General features: G+C 49.4%; 2 protein-coding genes across 2 annotated transcripts in view; both read left to right on the plus strand.

Moving 5' to 3' along the window:
- The window catches only part of U2AF2 (U2 small nuclear RNA auxiliary factor 2), a 155743-nt gene that overhangs the window by 75177 nt on the left and 59161 nt on the right, over positions 1-21405 (plus strand). The window lies entirely within an intron of this gene.
- ZNF865 (zinc finger protein 865) lies at positions 1355-10068 on the plus strand. The gene is made up of 2 exons (XM_056864242.1): positions 1355-1498; positions 7103-10068. The coding sequence occupies exon 2, from the start codon at positions 7126-7128 to the stop codon at positions 10042-10044; it is 2919 nt and encodes a 972-aa protein (XP_056720220.1). The 5' UTR covers positions 1355-1498; positions 7103-7125; the 3' UTR covers positions 10045-10068.

Genomic DNA, 21405 nt, shown 5'->3' on the forward strand with positions numbered 1-21405 from the left:
TTCAGCTTCTCATCAATTCATCCCCAATTATCTTCCGTGAAAGAGCTCCTCTGCCCCTGACAGTTGCCTGGCAAGCAGAAACACAGCAGCAGTGCAATGTTTTTCACGACTTCTATACCACTGCCAGCGTGGTGTAGTGGTTAAGAGCGGTGGTTTGGAGCAGTGGACTCTGATCTGGAGATCCGGGCTTCTTCCACGAGCGTTGGAGGCTAATCTGGTGGACTGGATTTGTTTCCCCACTCCTACACACAAAGCCAGCTGGGTGACCTTGGGCAAGTCACAGCTCTCTTAGAGCTCTCTCAGCCCGACCTACCTCACAGGGTGTCTGTTGTAGGGAGGGGAAGGGAAAGGTGATTGTAAGCCGGTTTGAGTCTCCCTTAAGTGGTAGAGAAAGTCGGCATATAAAAAACAACTCCTGTTCTTGCTTGGAAATCGCTTCACCTAGTGGAATTCTGCCTGCACGCACATTTATGTTTAAAACACCTGTCTACCTTCAGTGCAACGTGTTTTTGATTCAGCACTGGCACTGTGGTGATGCATTATTATTTTGTAAAGTATTTTATTAAAGTTTTTTGGGGGTACAAAAATAAAAGGGGGAAGGGAAAGGGGGAAAGGGAGAACGCATTTAATTTTCTGTCCAAACTTTTCCAATACACTGTAAATTAGTAAAAAAGGGCAAGAGTCCAGCAGCACCTTAAAGACTAACAAAAATATTTTCTGGTAGGGTATGAGCTTTCTGGACTCTTGCCCTTTTCTACTACTGCAGACAGACTAACACTGCTACCCACTGTGAACTGCAAGTTAGATTTGTTTAAAACACACTCTTTAGTTTCTCATCATTAAGAAAGACAGTTTATCTTTTTTCTCTTTTCACAAGCCTATCATAAACACGTGCTATAACATTTTATGCCAATTTCCCCCCGAATAACACCATTATCTCTACTAAAAACAAAAACTATGTCAACATCAGATTATATATAACAAATTAGCATATGAAACACAGTTGGAAAAATTCGTTGTTGGAGCGTATTTGTCGTTTAGCGGTTGCCATGTCATGCATTATTTTTATTGCACTGAAATACATTAGCCCCGGTCATCAGCCACAACCATCCTCGAGGAGGAGGAGGCGACCACCGCAAAGGCTTGTGGGTAAAGTGAAGGGGCAAGTGGGCACGCGCAAAGGACTCCGGGAGGCGACGCTTGGGTGGAGTGGAGGGGGGGGAGTAAGAATGCGCAGTGGGTTGTGGGTACGAGGGGAGGGCAGGAAACGGGGCTCTTGCCTGGGAGGGAGGCTTCCGGTTCCGGCCGGGCCTGGTGCGAGCCGCCGCCTGGCAGCGCCCCCCTTACCCCCCCACCCCAGAGGGACCAGAGACGCCCCCCCCCGCGTACCCTGGGGGCAAGGCAAAGGCCAGGGGGCTTCCCCCCGACTCCAATCCTGCTGCACGGGGACCAGCCCCTACCCGGGGCGCGGAGGAGGCTGGGGCAGCGCCACACACCGGTGAGTGCGGCCCTCGAAGCCCCCCAAAACCGCCTCCAATCTCATACCGTGTCGCGGATGCGAATCCTTGCGAGCCCCCCACCCCGCTCCCGTCCCCGCTCTGGATAACGCCCTTTGACCTCCGCCTCCCCCTCCCTTCTGTAGCCCCACCCCCGGCCGCTCTGCCCACCCGCTTGACCGACCCGCCCGTCCCTGTTCTTCTCTCTCCCCCCCCCCCTCAATAGTCACCCAGTCGTCCTGCTCATCCTTTCGCTAGGATGTTGCATCCCTTCTGCCCTCCCCCTGTTATCCGGTCCCTATCCTAACACCTGACGCCCCCACGCGCATCTCCTTCCTCCTCCTCCCCTATCGCCGCACCGTCTCCTGCCTCATTCTGTAACTCTGCGCCAGACTCTGTCAACGTCAAGCAGATTCTTGTCTCGTTCTGTCAGTGTGAGAAGCCGCCCCACTCCTATTTCATCAGAAGCATCCCGAGTGCTCTCTGCTGCCCCTCCCCAAACAGCTTTCGTTACACAGCATCTTTGTGGTGCAGAATTTGGGCTGTGTTTTTTGACCTATACGAATTGAATACATGTGCATCCATTTTCTCAATCCTTTAGTTTGCTCTGATAGTCATGGGGGGCGGGGACAAAGAGCTATGGACTGCACTGTAGGGGAGGGGCTGTGGCTCAGTTTGCTTGGCATGCAGAAGGTCCCAGGTTCAATCCCCGGCATCTCCAGTTAAAGGGAATAGGCAGGTAGGTGATGTGAAAGACCCCTGCCTGAGACCCTGGAGAGCCGCTGCCGGTCTGAGTAGACATTACTGACTTTGATGGACCAGGGGTCTGATTTCAATATAAGGCAGCTTCGTGTGTTCATGTGTAGTTTTGCCCTCTGTGTACTAGGAATTCTTGCATCAACCCATCACTGGCTTTTGAGACTTCGTTGGGCATTGCCCTCATGCTGTCCTACTGCATTTAGCCTTCATCCTGATGAAAGATGCAGTTTTCCCATGGAAATATCGCCAAGCAGATTACCTTCCCCCTTCTTCAGCACCAGACTTTTGAGATGTCATGATTCCTATGACATGATTGCATTGCCCTAGTTCTGCATGCTTGAATTAGTGAAGAATTAGCAAGGCAGTTCCTGACCTGGAAAATGTATGTTGCAAATAACAATAAAAATTGGGATCGTGTCTTGGCATTGTAATGCTACTCCATGTTTTGTGTTGAGCAGGGAAGCTCCAAGGATTAGTTATATGTGTATTCCTTACCAGAAGTGCAGGAGGAAGCCAGCGTGGTGGTTTGGAGAGGTAGACTCTGATCTGGAGAACGGGGGTTGATTCCCCACTCCTCCACATGAGTGGTGGATTCTAATGTGATGAACTGGATTTGTTTCCCCGCTCCTCCACATGAAGCCAGCTGGGTGACCTTGGGCTAGTCAGACTCTCTCAGCCCCACCTATCTCACATGGTATCTGTTGTGGGGCGGGGAAAGGAAGGTGATTGTAAGCCGGTTTGATTCTCCCTTAAGTGGTAGAGAAAGTCAGCATATAAAAACCAACTCTTCTTAGAATTATAGAGTTGGAAGGGACCACCAGGTCATCTTCAATGAAGCATGTATCTTTGTTGCCAGTTATCTAGGAACCAGAATAGACTTGGAGCCCTGCATGCTTCAATTAATGCAGTAGATCCTATTCCCTCTCTTAAGGACTGCGGAATCGAGGGCTCCTCGTTTCAGAAAGCTTGGTTCTTGACTGTCCTGCTTCCACCTTCATGTCTCCAAAGGACTGGGAAATGTTGCAGCCCCACCCACCCTGCTGGAACGACTAATGCCCCCCTCTTCTCTTTTATTTACCTTTCTTTACCAGTGCCTTCCTTGCCACCTTTGTCTTCTCCCTTCCCCCATTTCTGTAATTACGTTGTCAGACTCCTAACTCACCCTTACTGCTCCCATATAATGTACAATTCAGTTGTTAAAGTATTTATGTTGTTACTTGGGTTTTTAAAATGTAGTTGCAGTATACACATTGTATCATTTCTTTGCTTAGTATAGCTCCTAGCATGTTGTTCACATTAAGGAAAGGCAGTTATTTAAAGGAACCCAGGAATTCTGGCTTATGTTATTCCCTGTGGCAATGCTCTTTATCCTGCTCCTCTATCCAGGAATCTTGGGTCCCAAGCATTAATCTGTTGCACTGTAACTCATTACATTGCCATTGACTGCTCTGGGGTTGGGTTTTGTTTTTAAATCTGCCCTTAACTTTGCTTTATTGTTGTTTATAATTTCATTAAAAAATTATATCTATGGGGCTCGCTGTTTAGCTTAAAATGCCGAAGAGCTGGGCAATGAATTATTTGCATTTGTAGAAACCTTACCTTACGTTAGGTTATAATAATGCATTTTGATTTTCAAAAGTTAATTTCATTGTTTAATTATAAGTTAGCTCATTTGTTTTTGTAACTAGTGTAAGTATCTAATCTGTTGAAGACATTAAGTATCTTTTTTGTTGTTCTAATAAAGTGCATGTATATATAAACCACTAGAAAAGACAGTCATGCTAGGAAAAGTTGAGGGCAGCAGGAAAAGAGGAAGTCTCAATAAGAGATGGATTGACTCAATAAAGGAAGCCACAGCCCTCAGTTTGCAAGGCTGCCAAAGATAGGACATTTTGGAGGACATTGATTCATAAGGTCACTGTGAGTCGGAAGCGACTTGACGGCACTTAAACACACACATATATAAACCAGCCCTTCACCCCTCAGCTGTCAAAGTCTTCTTTGATTGGCTTAGTGGCCAGCTCTACTGTTACATTGAATGACAATGACTGTTTTAAGGACGGTGGGGGAAAGTACCACCTAGTTGTAGCCAACTAATGGCTACCCTGTAGGGTTTTCAAGGCAAGAGACGTTCAGAGGTAGTTTGCCATTGCCTGCCTCTGTGTAGCGACCTTGGACTTCCTTGGTGGTCTCCTATCCAAGTACAACCCATGGCTGACCCTGCAGCTTCCAAGATCTGATCACATTTGGCTAGCCTGGGCCATGCAGGTCAGGGTGTTATGGGGTACAGGTTGCAAAACAAAACAAAACATTCTTTCCAAACCCAGTAGCCCCTTTAAAGGCTAACAACATTTATTCCAGTGTAAGCCTTCATGAGTCACAGCTGACTTTGTCAGATGAACATAGTTCCTCCTTACGGCAGATGCATTTATACTGAAAGCTGCAAACTGCAGAAAGGTGGGTCGGGGAGATATTACAAAGAGAGGTCAGTTTAAAACAAGATCCAGTCAGAAGAATAATTGTTCTACTCAGAGTGGGTGAGGATCACTCCCAGCTGCTGGTAGATGGGCAAAGTAGGATTAACAGAGAGTCAGATCTAATCCTGGGAATCGTAGGAAGAGATCCAGTTAGAAAAGTATAGCTGAACCTTTTAACATCTGCAACAATCTGTAACAATCTGTTAGCACCTATTGTGAATGAGAAATCACATTTCCTAGTCCAAGCCTGAAGGTAGTGTGGGGGAGATAGTGTTGATGAATCCAAGGGATTCAGAGTGGTTACAGTTCCCTGTGCACCTGTGTAGTAAACTATCAGTAGCTTGTTAACTATCAGTTAACTTGTTCCATACATTAACTTGTTCTGTTGGTTCCATACATTAACTTGTTCTGTTCTCAGGGTGTAACCCACCCTGAGCCCAATCTACTGGGAATGAGGGCAGGCTATAAATGTTAAAATAAATAAATAAATACACCCTTAGCTTAAGCTAACTTTGCAGTCTTGAAACGGGGTGGGGGTTACCTCTGATGTCACTTTGGGTGGGGGAAGTGTTTATAAAGGTGCATCTACACAACATGAGCAATGAGGAATTGCCTTGCCAAATCACACCAAAGGTCCAAGTAGCCCAATTCTAGCTGTTGCAGTAGCCAGCCAGTTATTGCAAGCAAGGCATGGTCTTTTGGAAACTGGAGGTGTAGTAGCATTGGACACACAGATACTGTTTTTAGCTATCATGACTAACATGCATTGATGACGAACTCCAGAAATTGGGGAACAATTAAGAGCGATGGTTTGGAGTGGTGGACTCTGATCCAGAGAACCGGGTATGATTCCCCACTCCTCCACATGAGCGGCGGATGCTAATCTGGTGAACTGGATTTGTTTCCCCACTCCTACACATGAAGACTGCTGGGTGTCCTTGGGCTAGTCAGACTCTCTCAGCCCCACCTACCTCACAGGGTGTGTTGTGGGGAGGGGATGGTGATTGTAAGCCGGTTTGATTCTTCTTTAAGTGGTAGAGAAAGTAGGCATGTAAAAACCAACTCTTCTTCTTTGTATCTTGCCCTCCCCTTCTTATTTTACAATCGCCCTGTGAACTTGAGACAGAGTGAGCCTTGTCTCAGGCCACCCTGAAAGCCTCGTGTCTAATTTTTGACCTGGATTTGCCACATTCAAAGCCAACTCCTCGGTATGCCACAAGCAGTGAGGAGCCATGTTCACCTTGCAGAACAGACTATGCTGTAGGAGCAGGCCATAAACTACCAGGGAAACGTGATTAGATCAGGGGCAAGTATAGGGCTTCTGGACTCCCTGAAATGATCCCGGCCTTGCACTCTTTCCTGGTCCATATACTTACTTTGTGGTTCCTCATTTGCCTTCTGACCCATCTCCCCAATTGGTGACTTCATGGCTGACAACGCATAATTAAATTGTGGAACTCCCTGCCCCAGGTTATGGTGATGGCTGCCAACTTGGAAGGCTTTAAGAGGGGACATGTTTATGGAGGATGGGGCTATCCATGGCTACTAGTCAAAATTAATACTAGTCATGATGCATACCTATTCTCGCCAGTGTCAGAGGAGCATGCCTATTATCTTGGGTGCTGTGGAACACAGGCAGGATGCTGCTGCAGTCGTCTTGTTTGTGGGCTTCCTAGAGACACCTGGCTGGCCACTGTGTGAGCAGACTGCTGGACTTGATGGGCCTTGGTCTGATCCAGCATGGCTTTTCTTAGGTTCTTACATTTCTGTCCAGGACAGGCCTTCCAGCTCATAACTCATGGTTCAAACTGCTGTAGTATAACAGCTGATAGAACAACATAAATCTTTATAGAACTCGTGGCACAGGAATTATCAGTGTTCATCTAGTACGGACAAAATATAAACCCCGCCGGCATCATAAAAATAGACTGGTATCAAGCATCTGACAGGTAGTGAGCCAAATAAAATGAGGCACAGAAGCTTCAGAGAGCTCATTAGCTCAAATAGCAATTAGGATAGTTTTAATTGCATATTCATCCATCTCATAATATGTGAGGTATAATAGCTAGTGGGAGGGGCTGTGGCTCAGAGATAGAGCATCACCTTGGTATGCAGGAAGTCTGAGGTTCAATCCCTGGCATCTCCAGCTAAAAGAACCAGGTAGGTGATGTAAAACCCCGAGACCCTGGAGAGCTGTTGCCAGTCTGAGTAGACAATATTGTGATGGACCAAGGGTCTGATTCAATATGGTACAGCTTTGTCAGTTATTGTTAGGGCTGAAAAACAAGGAACTGCTGCCGAGGAGAAACTTGATGTATGTAGTATGCATATTTATGTATGCTGATGGTGTGTTTCAACTTCTTTGTGCAGGCAGTGCCCCCTCCCGGGTGGAGATGGAAGCCAATGCAGCAGGCGACGAGGGTGTGCATTTCCAGAGCTACCCCTTCGACTTCCTGGAGTTCCTGAACCACCAGCGCTTCGAACCTATGGAGGCTTACAACCACGAGCACGCCAAAGCAGTCGCTTCCCTCCCCTGCCCGCAGCCACAGTACGAGTACGCCCAGCCACCGGCCGCCGCCCCACCCACTCACTTTGACCGCGTCCCTCCGACCGTCGGCACTTCCAAGCCCAAGACTGAGGGCCCCTCCTCCTCCTCTTCCTCCTCCACCACCTCAACTACCGTTCAGGTCAAGAAACCCGACCCCGGGGCCCCCACATCGCAGCAACAGCAGCCCCCCCAGCAACCGCAGCCCCCATACAGTGCTCCAGCAGTGGTCCCGCCAGCAGGCCAGCCTCTCTTTGATACCACAGCAGCCGCAGCTGCCGCCGCCGCCGCTGCCTACAACACTCCGCAGTGGGGGATTGTGGACCTTTCCGGCCACCAACTCTTCAACAGTCTGAAGCGTGGGCAGGCCCCGCCCCAGGCCGCCTCCTCCGTGATCCCCGACAGCCAGGCGATCAAGGACGACAAGAACTATTTCCGGCGCCTGAAATACTTCATAGACCGGCGCTTCCCGTGCGGGGTGTGCCAGAAGTCCTTTAAGCAGTCGTCCCACCTGGTGCAGCACATGCTGGTGCACACGGGCGAGCGGCCCTACGAGTGCACCACCTGCGGGCGCACCTATAACCACATCTCCAGCCTCATCCGGCACCGGCGCTGTCACAAGGACACTGAGGATGCTGCGGCAGCGGCCAACGTGGCGGCGGCGGCCAACGTGGCGGCCGCAGCTGTGGCGGCGGCTGCCGTGGCCAGCGCCGCGGCTAATCCTGGCACTGAGGGAGGCTCCCAACCTCCTGCCCAGAGCAGCAACCCGCAGGTAGCGCCGACTGGGGCAGCGGCTGCCTCCGCCCTGGGCGCCGCCATCGCTCAGACAGAGGGCCCTTTCACCTGCTCCCTGTGCTGGAAGGTGTTCAAGAAGCCAAGTCACCTGCACCAGCACCAGATCATCCACACCGGCGAGAAGCCGTTCTCGTGCTCTGTCTGCCAGAAGAGCTTCAACCGCCGTGAGAGCCTGAAGCGGCACGTGCGGACCCACTCGGACCTCCTGCGGGTGCAGTGCGGGGTATGCGGCAAGGAGTTCCGGGATGCCTCCTACCTGCTCAAGCACCAGGCCACCCACGCCCCGCCCGGGACCATCCCCCCACGCCCGGAGTACAAGTGTGACATCTGTGGAAAGGGCTACGTGGCCCCCCAGAACCTCCTGCGCCATCGGCAACTGCAGCACGAGGGAGCCCAGCTGCCCAAGGACGGCACCAACGCCGCGCTGTCCTACCTGCCGCCGGGGGCGTACCTCCTTCCCCAGGACGGGCAGGCTACCAGTTCTGACGGAGACACCAAGCCGGCATCCTATGGGCTCTTGGGCGCCCACCCGCTGTTGGTGGGAACGGCAGCGGGCAAGAACTTCTGCTGCGGGATCTGCGGCCGCGGGTTCGGACGGAGGGAGACGCTCAAGCGGCATGAACGGATCCACACGGGCGAGAAGCCCCACCAGTGCGCGGTGTGCGGGAAGCGCTTCCGCGAGTCCTTCCACCTCAGCAAGCACCACGTGGTGCACACGCGGGAGAGGCCCTACAAATGCGAGATCTGTGGGAAGGTTTTCGGCTACCCGCAGAGCTTAACTCGACACAAACAGATCCACCGGCTGCAGCTTCCTTGCTCTTTGCCGCCCATGGGGCCATCGCTGACGCCCATGGGCCCCTCGCTGCCTCCACCTCCTGAGGGGCTGACCTACGGGTGTTCCGACTGCGGGGAGCGCTTCCCCGACCTCTTTCACGTCATGAGCCACAAGGAGGTCCACGTAGCTGAGAAGCCCTACCCTTGCGACGCCTGCGGCAAGTGCTTTGGCTTCATCGAGAACCTCATGTGGCACAAACTGGTCCACCAGGCCGCTCCTGAGCGGCTCCTGCCCCCAGACGAGACGGCGGCAGCGGTGGCCCCCCTGGAGAACGGGCTCGCCGGCGGTGACAACATGGCAGCATCCTACGAGGATCACCACCCCACCTTGCCAAGCGGGGAGCGCTTTTCCTGCTCCATCTGTGGCCAGACCTTCAAGCATTTTCTGGGGCTTGTCACCCACAAGTATGTGCACCTGGTGCGCCGCACCCTGGCCTGTTCAGTGTGCGGGCAGAGTTTTGCGGGGGCTTATGACCTGCTGCTGCATCGCCGCACCCATCTGCAGAAGCGCCATTTCTCCTGCCCAGTCTGCGGCAAGCGCTTCTGGGAGGCCGCCCTTCTGATGCGCCACCAGCGGTGCCACACGGAGGAGCGCCCCTACCGCTGCACCGTCTGCGGCCGCGGCTTCCTGCGCTCGTGGTACCTGCGCCAGCACAAAGTGGTGCACACAGGGGAGCGGGCCTACAAGTGCGCCCTCTGCAACAAGCGCTTCGCCCAGTCGTCCAGCCTGGCGGAACACCAGCGCCTCCACGTGGTGGCCAGGCCCCAGCGCTGCCCCACATGCGGCAAGACCTTCCGCTACCGCAGCAACCTTCTGGAGCACCAGCGGGTGCACCTGGGCGAGAAGGTCTACCGCTGCGACCGCTGCTCCAAGAGCTTCTTCTACCTGTCGTCCATCCTGCGCCACCAGCGCTCCCATGACGCCAAGCGCGAGCTGCGGTGCGGGGCCTGCCTCAAGCTCTTCAAGGACCCCAAGTACTTCAGCAAGCACCTCCAGGCCCACCAGGGCGGGCGGCCCTTCAAGTGCAGCACCTGCGGGGAAGCCTTCTCCAACACCTACGGCCTCAAGAAGCACCGCCACATCCACAAGATGGAGCGCTTCGCCGCCATGGGGGGCCACAAGGAGCAACAGCCCTAGTGTTAAGGGAGCTGCCGGAAAGATGGGTGGACTGAGGGTGAGAAAGGGCTGTTGTAAGCCATAAGGGCGGGGGGGGGGAATGTTTCCGTATAGTAAGCAGAGTGTCTTTGTTTGAAGGGAGGTGGCACCATTGGGGAGGAGTCACAAATGCCTGGTTGGGGCAAGCCACGTAAAACCAGAGGTGGAATGCGTGAAGGCTTAATGAGGAAGGACGGGAGGAATGCATGAGGAAGGAGAGAGGTGGAATGCACGAGGGCTTAATGAGGAAGGACAGTTACTACAGCAGGTGGCCTGCTGCTTCTCTCTTCCCTAAAACAAAAATAAGCATAATCCTGTCCACCGTGGATCCCCCAGGAGGAACGTGGGGGGGATGACTGCCTCAGAGGTGACCATGTTCCCCACCTAGAGCGGGTGTGGCTTTAGAGATGGAAGTTTTGGGAAGAGAGAAGAGGGGTGGCTGAATGGCGGCATTTCTGTCCCAAAGCTAGGTGCTGAAAGGGAAGAGAAACCAAACTGAGTTCCCTTGTGCAGGAAGGCACGGTGCTTTCTGCAGCCCCCTTTAGCCAGAGTGGAATGTTAGAAGCAGTTCACCCTGAAAGAAAGATGGTACGGTCACTTCGTTGTGCAGCTAAGGGTTGAATGTCCCCTCATGCAGTCTTTCTGCACATGGAAAGTTAGACTGTCAGGGAGAAGGGTTTTAGCACAGCCTCCCTGTCATGCTGCTTTTCCATAGGCAGAGAGAGTTGAATATGAGAGAACATTCAGACACGTGATTTCCCCTTGCTGCACTCTGTACCACACACGAGTTCTTTATAGCAACTGTGAATTGGCCTTCAGAAGATAGTCAGTGAGGGCAAAAGCATTTTTGGCTGTCCCTTATGAAAACTGTGGCACGTGCCCTCTCCTTTGGGTTAGTCCTCAGTGCCTTAGGATGCAAACATTCTTGCATAAGCCAAGTCATTACTAGATGCAGTCATCTAGTAAATGAACCCTGCCCCCCCACCCCAGCATTAATGCCAAATGCCTTCACTCAAGCTACGAATAGAGTAGACCTGCCATGGGGGCTTCAGCAGGTGGGGGTCATTCATGCACAGGCCAAGCCCACTTGATTGTGTGCAGCCCCCCACCCCACTCCATTGGTTGAGCCAGGAAAGCAGACTGAACTGGTGACCACTCGTATCCCAGACCAGGGTGACCTGTAGCTTTTTGCTTCTTTACATTCATCTGTCCATGTTCAATCTCTCCTCCTAATTCTGATCCACTGGCCCCTCCCTTTCTTAGAATTTCTTCCCACCCCCTTCAGATCAAATGCGGGCTTGCCGCTTTGGAGCAGGCATGCCTCATGATAACATCCTCAGTCCTGTCATGGGACTGAGTGCTCCCACAGTTGGAACACTGATGCAGTACGAACAAAAGAGATGCTTGCTAATAGTCTGGCTTCCCCATGTGTTTCCCCCATTCTCCCCCCCCTTTTTTTTCTTCTTTCAGCAAATTGCGGGGCACATCATTGTATAGCTCTGGGCGGGATGCCGTGGCCGACGTACTACAAACAACCAAAGAGTTCTAAAAGCGCCTCTCTTCCTCCTCTGGACACTATGCTGGACATTCCATTCTCCGTGGGGTATATTCCCCCCCCCCTTTGTGATCTGGGTAGAGAATTTGGTGCAGCATTTGGTAATCCAGTGTGCCATTTAATCAAGCTGGATGCAGGACGAAGAACACGAGGGGCAGAAGGAAGATGTGTTTTTGCAGGGGAAAAGATACCTCGTGACAAAAAGAAAAAGTTGGATCAACTGATCGGTCCAGCCAGGCTAATGTCTTGCCTCCTGCAGTGGTGGATGCTGGGATCTTCCTTTTGTTTTTACTCTTTATCCCGAAGTTTAAAAATCTGAACACGTAGCTGAAATTCAGTGGACTCTTTCTGCTTCTACTCCTGTCTGCCTTATATGGAAACCATTTTTCCATGTATTCTTCCCTGGCTTCCTGATTTGAACATTTGTTTTTTTTGTTTTTGTTTTTTAAAAAACTTTATGAATACACTGACCCTCTTTATCCCATATCTGCTTATCAGAAGTAGCTCCTTCTGCATTTTAATTGAGCATTGCATCTATGGAAATCCCGTGGAAAGGAATGATAATCTCCAAACTTTTTGGACCCTGAAGGTTAACCTGTATTCCACCCACCTTTAAAACTTGATAAAATGAATTCACAACAACGTATCCAGTAGGTGATGCGTCTGTTGAATTGTGCTTTCCCTATTGGACAGTGAAACCCAGGAGAAGATGGGGGTGGGAGGGGGGAGAGAGAAAAAAAAGTTTTATGCTTTCTCATAAAAGAAAATACTGATTCAGAATCACCAAACCATCTGCCTTTGGCCCAAGCATGCGGACATCCAAAGGAAATTCAGAATAATTTACAGGTCTGGAATGTATGAGATGGATTTCACAATTCATTGTGGAAATTCCTGTTTCCAGTAGAAAACTGATTTTATAACGTTCAGCCAGGTGTTGCTTATCATGTTCACAATGGTGACCTGTTTCCTACTAATGAGAAAATGTAGTCTCTCTTGGTATGTTTTTTTAAAGTTTCCTGGCCACACTTAATATGGGTTAGTTATCCTTAACACCCTTTTAGTATTCATTGTTAGAATGATTAGAAAGTGACATTCAGTGCATATTTTTCGGATGGAGAGGGGAAGAGGGCAGAGCAGAAAGCCATTTCTTTTGTAGCCAAATCTTTTCTGGCAGGATGCAGGCATACAGAACTTGCTAGCAAAGGCTCGCCTGACCCCCCTGATAAAGTTGCATCGGAGCTGTTTTAACAAGGAACATTTGCAGTCATCCTTTTTTCTAGGAGCCGTTTCATTTCCCCCAGGTATATGTTTCTGTTCTCTGTAGTGGTTGGGTTTTGCTTGCTGGTACAAATGTGAATTAGCCCCTGAAACACATCACTGTCATGATTCTGGAAGAGGAGCCGAGTAGGACTGACATGTGTCTCTGGAAAAAGGAGAAGGGAGCCAATGGGTTTTCGAGCAAAGGGCGAGGGAGGCAACGTCCTTCGGGTTGAGTTCTGCGTCAGAGGCTGGTAAGAACTTACTGGGTCGGAGGCATGGGAGCTCTTGAGTTTTAATTCTGGTTAGGAAGCAAAGAGTTTTCTCGAAGACTCACGTGGTTTGGAAAGTATGGTTAAGAGTTCCCATTGCATTGCTCTGCTTGTAATATCCCCAGTTGGATTCTGGGCCCTGAATTGTGCGCCGCTAGGATACCACGTCCTGTGGGTTGACACTAAATACCTTCTCTGCCTGTGGACTAGAATTGTGAAGAAGGGACTGGGGAAAATATTCCATCATAAAAGATGCCACAAGCCGCGCAGTCATTGTCTCAAGAACTTCTTTTTTGTGGAGAATTTGGGATTTTGTGGTTATGACTTAACAGCAGGATAATCTTGTGCTGGCCAAACCGGGAGATGGATATTCCTGAGACAGGACTCCGACGGCTACCCAGGCTGGTAGCCGTCGCAACCTCTGGATGAAGAGTCATGCCGTCGATTGGAACCAACCCTTCGTTATTGTGTTAGCAGAAGACTTTTTATATTAATACAGATATATAAATACATACATTTATATATAAATTCTTCCTTTTCTAACTACCCCCTTTCTTCCTTTGGCCACAGAGCGCAGTTCCTTTGGTGCCAAGATTCCTCTGTGTTAACAAAGTGTACTAAAATATGTATAGGACCCCCTTTCGTTGTCCACACAGCTGATGGGCCTGGACTGTGATAAGCCCTCGCTGTGCCCCTTGGGAACTGTACAGTGTGTGTGTGTTTCTCAGTCGGGGTTGGGGACTGGAGCGTGTTCGTGTTTTAAAACCAAGCGATTAATAAAAAGTGTCCGATTTACAATGTACAGACTAAACAAACATTAAACAAAAAAAGAAATGGGGAAAAAAAGTATGTGCCTTGCGTTGAATGGTAGCCAGGTTGGTTTGCTTCAAGGGTACCCAACCTTTTTGAGCCTGTTGGAACCTCTGGGTTTCTGATACAAGGCGGTGGGCGCAATCACAGAATGGCTGCCGCAGGAGGCCAACTGCAAAATATCTGGGAGCAAGGTTATATGTAGCTCTAACGGTAACTCTTCAACATTTCAGGCAGAACCTCTGCTTAACCAGGATGCCTTTTAATGTGCACAGCCTGTCAAAAGCCCTGCTAGGCAAAAGCCCCACCTAGCCCACCCACTTTCCAAAGGCACTTGGTGGGTGCCAGGAAAGGTGTTGGCAGGTGCCATGGCTCCCACAGGCAACATGTTGGGGACCCCTGGTACTTTAATTGATGGTATGGGGGACACATGCGGTCATAGGAGTATCCCTTTTAAGAACCCCACTGGACAGGGGAGAAGAAGAGTTGGTTTTTATATGACAACTTTCTCTACCACTTAAGGGAGAATTACATTCACCTTCCCTTCCCCACAACAGACCCCTAGTGAGGTAGGTGGGGCTGAGAGACTGAGACTTGCTCAAGGTCACCCAGCTGGCTTTGTGTGGAGGAGCGGGGAAACAAATCCAGTTCACCAGATTAGCCTCCACTGCTCATGTGGAGAAGTGGGGAATCAAACCCAGTTCTCCAGATCAAACTCCACCGCTCCAAACCACCACACCACGCTGGGAGGAAAGGGAGCATGGTATAGCCCAGTCTCGTCAGCTGTCAAGCAAAGCAGTGTAGATACTTGGATGGGAGACTACTAAGAGCCAGTGTGGTGTAGTGGTTAAGAGCGGTGGTTAAGAGCGGTGGACTCTAATCTGGAGAACCGGGTTGGATTCCCCACTCCTCCACATAAAGCCAGCTGGGCAACCTTGGGCTAGTCAGTTTGCTCCGAACTCTCTTAGCCCCACCTACCTCACAACGTGTCTGTTGTGGGGAGGGGAAGGGAAGGTGATTGAAAGCCAGTTTGATTCTTCCTTAAGTGGTAGAGAAAGTCGGCATATAAAAACCAACTCTTCTTCCTCTTCAGCTCTGAAGGGGAAAGCAATGGCATACTACATCTGCTTCTCACTTGTCTTGAAAGCCCTTGCTGAAATCACCATAAGTCAGCTGTGACTTGACAGCGCTTATGTACATACCTACTACACATGAAGCAAGGGCATTGGGACCATGTGAGTATCTTACACTGGGGAGGATTTGCATTCCCTAAAGAACTGAAGCAAAAAACAAAAGGAAACTTCCTTGCAGTTGTTAGTCAAGGCTAAAGTTTTAGGACCAGCTGGTCTGTATGAAGGGCAGACCTCCTGCTCCTAGGACCTAGCCAAAAAGATCTAGGTGGGGTTGGCAGCAATCTTCCTCATCAGTGTTCCCTTGGAGGGCTTTTTATTGTCCTCATATTAGACAGCAAGGGGTAAATCTCCCTGCAGGCTCCCGTCCTGAAAAGTTTTTGACCAGTATGGATCAGAAACGTGATCATATTCTTAACTTGAAGGGTACAAAGAAACGTGGGCAACCTGGAGGAGATGCAAAGTGGGATCTCAGTACCACATTAAAATATTGGAAGTCAGTCCCAGAAATATTGTCGAAGGCTTTCACGGTCAGAGTTCATTGGTTCTTGTAGGTTATCCCAGAAATGTTAACATTCTGAGGCAAAGCAGAATCCCAAGAGCTGGCCGACTTCCTTCCTCTAGTAACAAACAGGAAAAAGGGGGGAAGAGGACCCAACTAAACCGGCCAAGTAACCAAAAGGTCAAGAACAACAGATGAACGAGTGAGGAAGGATATAAATTTAATAAATGACACTAGAAATGCCATAAAAATCTATGAAATGTAATTTATTAAATATATTACATTATTAACAAAACCTCCCTAACCAGTTAAGATAACAGCACACTAAATCATTGTCCAGTACATTTTGGCAAGAAATTGCCTTCATCAGTGGGGGAAAATTTCTCGAGAGCTCTGTGTACGGTCATAAACATGTATCCTGCTGATCGGGTGAAACATTTCAGTATACCATTGTAGAATTCATGTTCTCCTATAAATCAGAGTCTTCAGAACGACTCAAAACTATACTAAATTCCCTGAAATCTGATAACCTGTATAAATGTTTCACTATAAATGCATGCGTGATAAACTGCTTACAAACTGCTTCAATCGAATGAGTGGAGTCATTCTGAAGACACTGATTTATAGGACGCTAATTCTTCATTTTATATGACCGCACACAGAGTTCTCTCGAGAAATTATTCCCCCACTGATTACAGGAATTTCTTGCCAAAATGCATCTGGTGGTCACTTGGCCATGATTTAGTGTGCTATTACCTTAGCTGGTTTACGAGGTTTTGTTAATGTATTACATTTCGTATATAATATTACACATATTTTTGTGGTATTTCTAGTAGTATTTATTAAATTTATATCCTCTTTCACTGGCTCACTATCTGATTTTTCTCAACCTTTTGGTTACTTGACTTCCTTCTTCTACCAGTCTCATTCTGGGAGAGGGTCAAGAACTGCCAGAGGAGAAGCTTCACAAATTTTTAAATTTTGTGGAATTAATGTAAAGTATGTCATCAAATTTTAAGGTAATAATGAAGACAATGTCACCTAGCCAACACAATACTTTCAGACTTTGTTTTGTCCCAGAGAAGAAGCCCCACAATCCAAAAGCATCCATGCATTGGCAGATCTTAAAATAAATTGCAGTATAAAACCAATTTTTTTGCAAGCAATCTTAAGTAGAACTTGCTTGAGAAATTATCTCTCCCCTTCCCTCCCCAAGCAGGATAGAAGACGAGGCAGTTGGAATAATAATATAGTCCCACACTTAGCAGAACCTTACGTTTGGGTCTGTTTTTCTAAAAACCCTTCTCATAGGTGGGCGGGACTTGGGGAGTATGAATGCTATCTGGAAAATTGTATATGAGAAGATACAGGAGAGTCGCCTTATACTTCTTGCTCATTGCAGCTTTTTAGCCCTCATGTTACAGCGGATCCTGTAATACTCCACTTTGGACAAGTTGTCTTTTTTAAAGAATTAATGTGTGTTGATTTTCCAGCATGAAAGAAATATGAGTTCAGATGATAACTCAATACTCTGAAAAAACATTTGAAAGGTGGGCTGAATTGGGTTGTTTAGAAAGTTGCAGGTGTTCTGAATTGTGAAGTCGTGCAATCTAGCCAAGCCAATCAATTTGTGCTGCGTTTGGAAAGCACCCATGAGAATCCATCCTTGGAGAAGACCATAAGAGTGTTAAAGGGCTTAGATTGCAAAATGTACAATGAGAAATGCAGAACTGAGAACAATTTTTTTAAAAAGGAGGGCTGCCCAGCAGTTCATTAGGTTTCCTTTGAGACAGAAAACAATTCACTTCTGCAAAGATGGAGATACAAGACAGTGGTTGGGATGGAACTAAACTGATGGAAGTAAACTTGAGCTGAATCTTTAGTAGGTTGATGGAGAATGAGGTAGGTAGGTCTCAGATATTCTTCTCAGGACTTTTCTTTTTGGTTGGATCATGCAATTGTTTTGCCACTCCCTGCCCCCATAATTACATGAAAATTTACCATGGTATAAAACATTTTTAATGCTGTAGCTTGACAAATCAGAATTACCATTATTTGTTTTTTGAACATGACAACAGTGACTTTTCAGAAAATGTATTTCTGGCTTTGGGTATTGGCTGACAATAGTTACAAGACTTTAGGGAAGATCTTCCCCCCTCCCCTTAATTCTCTTCTGCATGTTGATAAATTGCAGGCATAACAGGAACAGGTATTTAAGCCCCCCTTCCCCAATTTACTAACAATTTTGCCAATGGCCAAAAATCCTTTGCCCTCTTCGTGATGGGCATGCTTAAAAACATGTGGGTGGTGATTGCTATAAGGGCTCTGCTAAAGGGAACACAACTTTTGTACCATCCTGGCTCAATTTCACTGCCAATCCTTGCAATCTACCCTCCCCCAATTCTACCAACTGTATAAAGTTACGCAAACTATGCAAATTTGCAGATCCTTGTTTATTTTGTATAATTTTTTTCCTGCTGCTATTCCTGGGAGCAGACACATGACTATACAAGGCACTGATCACTACAGATTTTGCTCAGCTTTTCTTCTGTCCCATTCTTCACTAGCATTTGTCAACTAATTTGAGGCCTCTTTATAGCCTTAAGGACTAGGAACTTTTAAATGAGAAAATGAGGCTCTGAATGAATGCTGAATTCACTATTGCAGGGTTGGAGTGGTCACAGCCCTAACTGCGGCTACCATATACCATCTGGATGGCCCAGGTTAGCCCAATCTTGTGAGATCTCAGTAGCTAAGCAGGGTCGGCCCTGGTTAGTACTTGGGTGGGAGACGACCAAGGAAGTCCAGGGTTGCTACGCAGAGGCAGGCAAGGGCTACTCATGTCTGCTCGTCTCTTGCCTTGCAAACCCTATGGGGTCGCCATAACCCAAAACATACCATCTAATGGGATAAAAATCCCCTGATGTCGTCACTGTGGCTTGACACTCCATGATGTTTTCTCCACTACCTTACTGCCACATCCCATGCTCTCCTGCACATGAATCCGGCGATGCTTGGCGAAGTTGGAAGAATTATTGAAGCGCCGACAGCACACGGCGCATTCGAAGGGCTTTTCCCCGGTGTGCAGCCTGCGGTGAGTGGCCAGAGCCGAGCTCTGTGTGAACCGCTTGCCGCAGACGGTGCAGCCAAAGGGCCTTTCGCCCGTGTGCACTCGCAGATGCTCCTTCAGATCCGTAGCGCGCCGGAACTGCTTGGGACACGCGAAGCACAGGAAGGGCTTGGAATCGAAGACCGATGGGGACTGCAGCGTGTAAGGCTCAGGATCCTGGAAAGGAAAGCAGGCAGGGCTCTCTCCTTCCCAGGGCTGAACGGTGCTGCTGAGTCGGGCTTGCAGCGAGTCATGTTGGGGGGACACTGAGAGGTCATAAGGCGAAGAGCACGGATCGGAGATACCTGCCTCCCAAGGGAATGAACAGGGACGCCTGTCAAAGGGAGAGCATTCATCAACTTCATCTCTTCCCTTTATATCCGTACCAGGCTCTTCCCAGACCATGACACACCCCCTTTCAGGACAAGTCCGGGCAGCCATTTTAGGCACTAGAGAGTTCATATTTCCGGGAGCACATGCTTGAAAGGTCACCTGCTTCTCCTTGCCGGTGCCACCATCCTGTCTCAGCTCTCCAAAATGGCCGGTGCCATTTTCACTCATGCCAATGACGTGCCCTCCATGGCTGACATTTTGCCTCAGCTTTATAGTGTTGTCATGACGGATTTGCCTCAGCCCACTGTTAGGACTTCCCCCAGTGCCATTCTGTTTCAGGCCCGCAATGGTGCCCTTCCCGCCGGTGGGCTTCAGCCCTTTGAGGTAGCCTCCGTTAATCCTCCTGTCTAAGTCATAGCCCCTGACGCCGCCATTTTGAATCACTCTGTGAATGTGGCCCCTGTCGGCAGCCATTGGTAAGAGGCCTTTTCCACAGCTGATGCTACCATCATGGCTGACATGTTGCTTCCGTTCTCCCTGAGCATGGCTTTCCTCTGCTTTCCTTGACTTCAGGCCTTTCGTATGATTTCCCCCACTAACATACTTCACAAGTCTGAAGCTGCAGCCATTTTGTTCATGGCTGTGATCCCCAATTCCCCCCAGTTCGCCAACACGTCCTTTGCTCTCAACTGTCTTCATTTGGCCACTTCTGTGTTTCATTTCAAGGTTAGGGCCACAGTAAGCAGCGCCTTGCCTTACTTCCATCCTCTTGAAATGGTTTACATCATCACCAGGTTGCCTTACACCATGGTTGCCGCCATCTTGGCCCAGCAGCCCATTAATATAAGGGCTGTTTTGTCTCCCAGCAAGGTCCTGGCCCCCGTTGTTCCCGCCTTCCCTCAGTTCCTTGATGCTTTGGCGGCCATTTTGCCTCAGTATCTTGCCCTGCCACTGGTTGCCGCCATCTTGCCTTTCTGTGCGTTGACTCTGCTTCTTCTCGGGAAAGGCAGTACAGTCCTTCCCACCGTTCCCCTTGGCACCATATCCATACTGTTGGCCGTGGGTTCGTTGGTGCTTGCGAAAATTGGAGCCGTTGTTGAAAGACTTAAAGCAGACGGCGCAGTGGAAAGGCCGCTCGCCAGTATGGATGCGCATGTGGCCGGAAAGCACCGAGCTCTGAGTGAAGCGCTTGCCACAGATGCCGCAGCCGTAGGGTCTTTCTCCTGTATGGACCCGCTCATGGTCGCGCCGGTCTGAGGCCCTCTTGAAGCGCTTGGAGCAGAATGAGCAGCTGTAAGGCCTGTCAGCAGGGAGGGCCTGAGCCTCTTGGTTGTCGGGCAACCAGTTCCTGGGCTCCAAGACGATGCTTTTGCAGGCCCGACATTGTGGACTCTGCCCTGGGGATCCAGCAAGGTCTGGTAGCTCCTCCTGGCACAGGCAACAGGCAGGGAGAGTTAGTGATCCAGCTTCTTCCTTCACCGTAATCAGCCCCGTTTCCATCAGTTAGTCCAAAGCATCACAGTGCCTGCTTCTCAGCATCTGCCCTTAGAAAAAGAAAGGGGGGGGGACAGAAAATGAGAAAAGGGGAGTACCAGGAAGGGAGAGGAGGGAAGGGGAAATGGAATGAGATTCAGCTAAGGATGCCAAGTCCAGGTTGGGAAATACCTGGCAATTTTAGGGATGGAGCCTGAGGAGGACGGAGTTTGGGGAGGGGAGGGACTTCAATAGGGTAAAATGCCCCAGAGCCCACCTCCCAGCCATTTTCTCCAGGGGAACTGACCTCTGTCGCATGGAGATCAGTTGTAATGGCAGGAGATCTCCTGCCACCACCTGGAGGTTAATCAATTAAAGTATACAAAGGGTGCTGATTATTGTATATTGCATATGCCTCCTTCCAGGAAAATTCCATGTCCAGCTTCTCTTCCTTAACCCCCAAGTGGGAGTGCTAGACCCCAGCTCAGTCACCTCTCAACCTCCAATTTCTCTTTCAGAAATCCTTGGATGAGAGTCTCACTTTGGCTCTTCAGCCCACTCTTCGTCCATGGGGAATTCTGGTTCTAAGCAGATCAATACCCATCCCCACCCTCCAACACGGTTTCACTTTGTTCCCAAAAGGACTCAGGCACTCCAGCTCTAAAGCCACTTCCCATCGTTGGGCGCTGCTTATTCCTTATACCGTGGAACCTCCACGCACAGGAGCAGTATACCTCTAAATGCAAGACACTGGGGGCAAACAACAATGAGGGAAAGACATGTCCTACTTCAAGGCATGTCCTGCTTCATGTCCTACTTTGGAGCACCCAGAGGCATCCGGGTGGACGCTGCAGGAAACGGAATGACTGGGTGAGCCCCCACATTGTGATTCAACCATCCGA

The sequence above is a fragment of the Euleptes europaea genome, chromosome 18, assembly GCF_029931775.1.
Source record: "Euleptes europaea isolate rEulEur1 chromosome 18, rEulEur1.hap1, whole genome shotgun sequence".
NCBI lineage: Eukaryota > Metazoa > Chordata > Lepidosauria > Squamata > Sphaerodactylidae > Euleptes > Euleptes europaea.

What these genes read in the sequence shown, in the direction of transcription:
- ZNF865 (XM_056864242.1), top strand. Translation starts at nt 7,126, where the DNA reads ATGGAAGCCAATGCAGCAGGCGACGAGGGTGTGCATTTCCAGAGCTAC.